At 34.6% G+C, this 2,784-nt stretch overlaps 1 protein-coding gene across 2 annotated transcripts; it reads left to right on the top strand.

Annotated features, from left to right (window-relative positions):
- Positions 1-6: 6 nt before the first annotated feature.
- Positions 7-2,101, top strand: LOC111391907. Of its 2 annotated transcripts, XM_023017188.1 has the most exons (4): positions 7-110; positions 257-575; positions 1,350-1,439; positions 1,768-2,101. In XM_023017188.1, the coding sequence occupies exons 2-4, from the start codon at positions 318-320 to the stop codon at positions 1,801-1,803; spliced, it is 384 nt and encodes a 127-aa protein (XP_022872956.1). In that variant the 5' UTR covers positions 7-110; positions 257-317; the 3' UTR covers positions 1,804-2,101. The 2 variants fall into 2 exon arrangements, with proteins under 2 accessions (XP_022872956.1, XP_022872955.1); XM_023017187.1 differs by having other exon boundaries at positions 7-575.
- The last annotated feature ends 683 nt before the right edge of the window (positions 2,102-2,784 follow it).

The following is a 2,784-nucleotide window of genomic DNA, read 5'->3' as shown; positions in this document are numbered from 1 at the left end:
GCAAATTAGACAACTACATTAAAAAAGTGTTTCGGATTATTACAGAATGCTGTTCGTGACTCCAGATAGATTGACATAAATTGCATAGTCTTACTGCATTACTTGTCCGGGTACTTCTGTGTGCAGGGACATGAGCTCCCCCCCATCCCCACCAACACACTTACTGCACACCTTTGTTTGTTAATTTTGTCCAATACATTTGTCCTCTCATAGTTACCATCTTTCCATTCTTCTAAAGTTTGTTCTGTGTATGCAGGCACATTTCATTTGAGATTTATGGAACCTTTGTTATCCTTTCGGTGAAGCTTGCTCTAGCCATGCAAATTATTGGATTTTCAGTAAGGTTATCATCTTCATTACTGTGGATACAGATGTACAGATTGGGTGCTTCTTACATACACAATTCAGCTCCTCGAGAAACAGACGTTGATTTGAGAAATAGTTTCCTCAATCCTGCAACTCCTATAGTTAGCCATCCCTCTGGTTCGGATGATGTTATTGGAGGTGCTATATATGATCCAGCATATTTTTCATCTCTTTTTGAAGATGGTAGAGATGATGCAAGTTTCTTAGGGGTATGATCCTCTCACTATTTTTAAGCTGTTCAAACTTTACCTCACCTCTCCCTTCCGCCATAAAAAGACAAAGGAGAAAAATAAAAAATAGAGGCACGCAGAGAAAATTAGAAGTCCCTGCGTCAACTCAAAATTGAGAAGCTAAGCATCACTCTGGAGCTTTATGTCTCTCACTCCACAAGGCTCATGAAATTTTAGGCAAATGTAAACTTACCAAATGGAAAAATGGAAGATCGTGTTGGAAAAAATGATGTTTTACATTGAACGATTTAGTTCAGTTGTCCTGAAATCGATATATGTTCTGCTACAACTGAATTAATAAGTATACACCACACCAGATTGATTTGCCGTGGAAAAAGGATATTATGATGTAGCAGTAGCGTTTTGATTTAGAAGCAAGCAGAACCGTTCTGGAGAAAGTTTTCTTCAGTAGCCAACACTATGGAAGTGGTATAAAGCCCTCTCAAATAGTCTCCTGATTGTCATAAATCTAAAACTGATGATGGAGGAAATAGTGGATGACAATGAGGACAATAATTAGAATAACATGAAGAATTGAAAATAGAAGAAAGGAAAAACTGAAGGCTATATATAGGGATTCTGGGGTTTACATAATGATAATGATGTCCAAGAGCGACATATACTCTTAGAAACTGTTCATCATTTCCCCCCTGAATGCTCTAGTATTTTTCACTCACAACACTTTCAATAAACTATCATTTTGTGGTGGATATACGGCATCTTTATGTGCATTGTGGTCTTTTCTATTTGCAGAGTGGTCAAAATCATGGCATTGCTGTGGTCGAGTTGCCCACTTCTGCTGAAACTTCTCGACTGAATTCATCTGCTCATCGTATCGAAGATGTGAGTTCTTAATGACCTCCATGTAGACAGTCGATTGCCATTTGATTAAAGGAATAACATTTGTGATCACTATGTGCTCAATTTGATCATTACTGTGGTGTTTTCCAACGAAATCAATTCTTGTTATTTGAAAATGTTTGATTAAATAGTTTAGAGATTTTATCGGCCAAAATATTCTTCAGCAAAGTTTTCAAATGTTGAAATTTAATTCAATTTTTTGGTGTTGACACTACCAATGCCGACAGATATAGAAAAATGGTGTTAGATTCTGAATTTATTGTGCTCTGGTAATAATAATTATAACCCGCTAATTAAAATTTATTTGCAGGGTGATAATGCTACAAGAAAGCTCCAGATAGTTTGAGTCGGACCAGTTCTTACATTGTTGGTGGTCATACCCCGTATTCTTTGTTTGGAGGATTATTTTTTCAGTAAATTCTGCAGGCTTGTGATAGATGGTAAGGTTTGTAAAGTTGTCTAGTTGCAGTAGTAATATTCTCTTGGCTGGAAGATGCCTTGAGGTATCTCAATGAGTAAATGGTGGTGTTAACATTGTTAAAAATTTTGAAGCAATAGAAAGGCAGCCTTTTAGCCTATGAACTGTCAATTGTTAGGAATTAGGATTTACTTATCTTCGCAATTTATTCAGAAGAATTTGAATCCATAGCTGTTCTTGTGCCTTTAGTTATCTTCTCGAGAAAAGAATACGAATTCTATGCAAATAAATATGACCAGAAACATAAATAATTATGTAGCATTTTCTTCAAAAATTCCAACTTAATGAAATATTGAAAATAAGATGGAGCTTGCTTTTGTTTGGCAGTTTTAAATAAAAGAAAAAATGATTGAGTAAAATAGAGAGAATTGACTTGAGGTTTTAAACGCTAGAAAATGTTTAAAAAAATAAATTACATCAGTTTATTAATAAATTAAAAAAAAAAAAAAAGGTTGAACCCCAACCTCAAAGATTTCCTACCTTCCCATCCCTGGAGTATCGTGAGAGAGGTTAATCGCGGGATATGTTCCAACAGATAAGGGAACAAGAGCTGTTTAGCGTACACTGGTGCCCACAAAAAATTCCTATTCAATTAAAAAATTAGATTAGAATGGGGAGAGAGTGTTGGCAAATGAAAATGAAATTCGTCTGGTGGTCTCCACAAGTCAGAAAATGAGCCAGATTAGAAGATGAATTCTGACTAAATGCTATCCTTGACAAATTTATAAAATGAATTCTAAATTAGTCTCACGAAATAATAATGATTAGTACTCCTGAATATTTATTATTAAAATTAATATTTGATTTTGATTAGATTTATAAATCATTTTTAAGTTTATATATATATAT

Source organism: Olea europaea, unplaced genomic scaffold (genome assembly GCF_002742605.1).
Source record: "Olea europaea var. sylvestris unplaced genomic scaffold, O_europaea_v1 scaffold856, whole genome shotgun sequence".
Taxonomy (NCBI): Eukaryota; Viridiplantae; Streptophyta; class Magnoliopsida; order Lamiales; family Oleaceae; genus Olea; species Olea europaea.
Note: the sequence above shows the minus strand (reverse complement) of the source record. Positions and strands in the feature narration are given on the sequence as shown.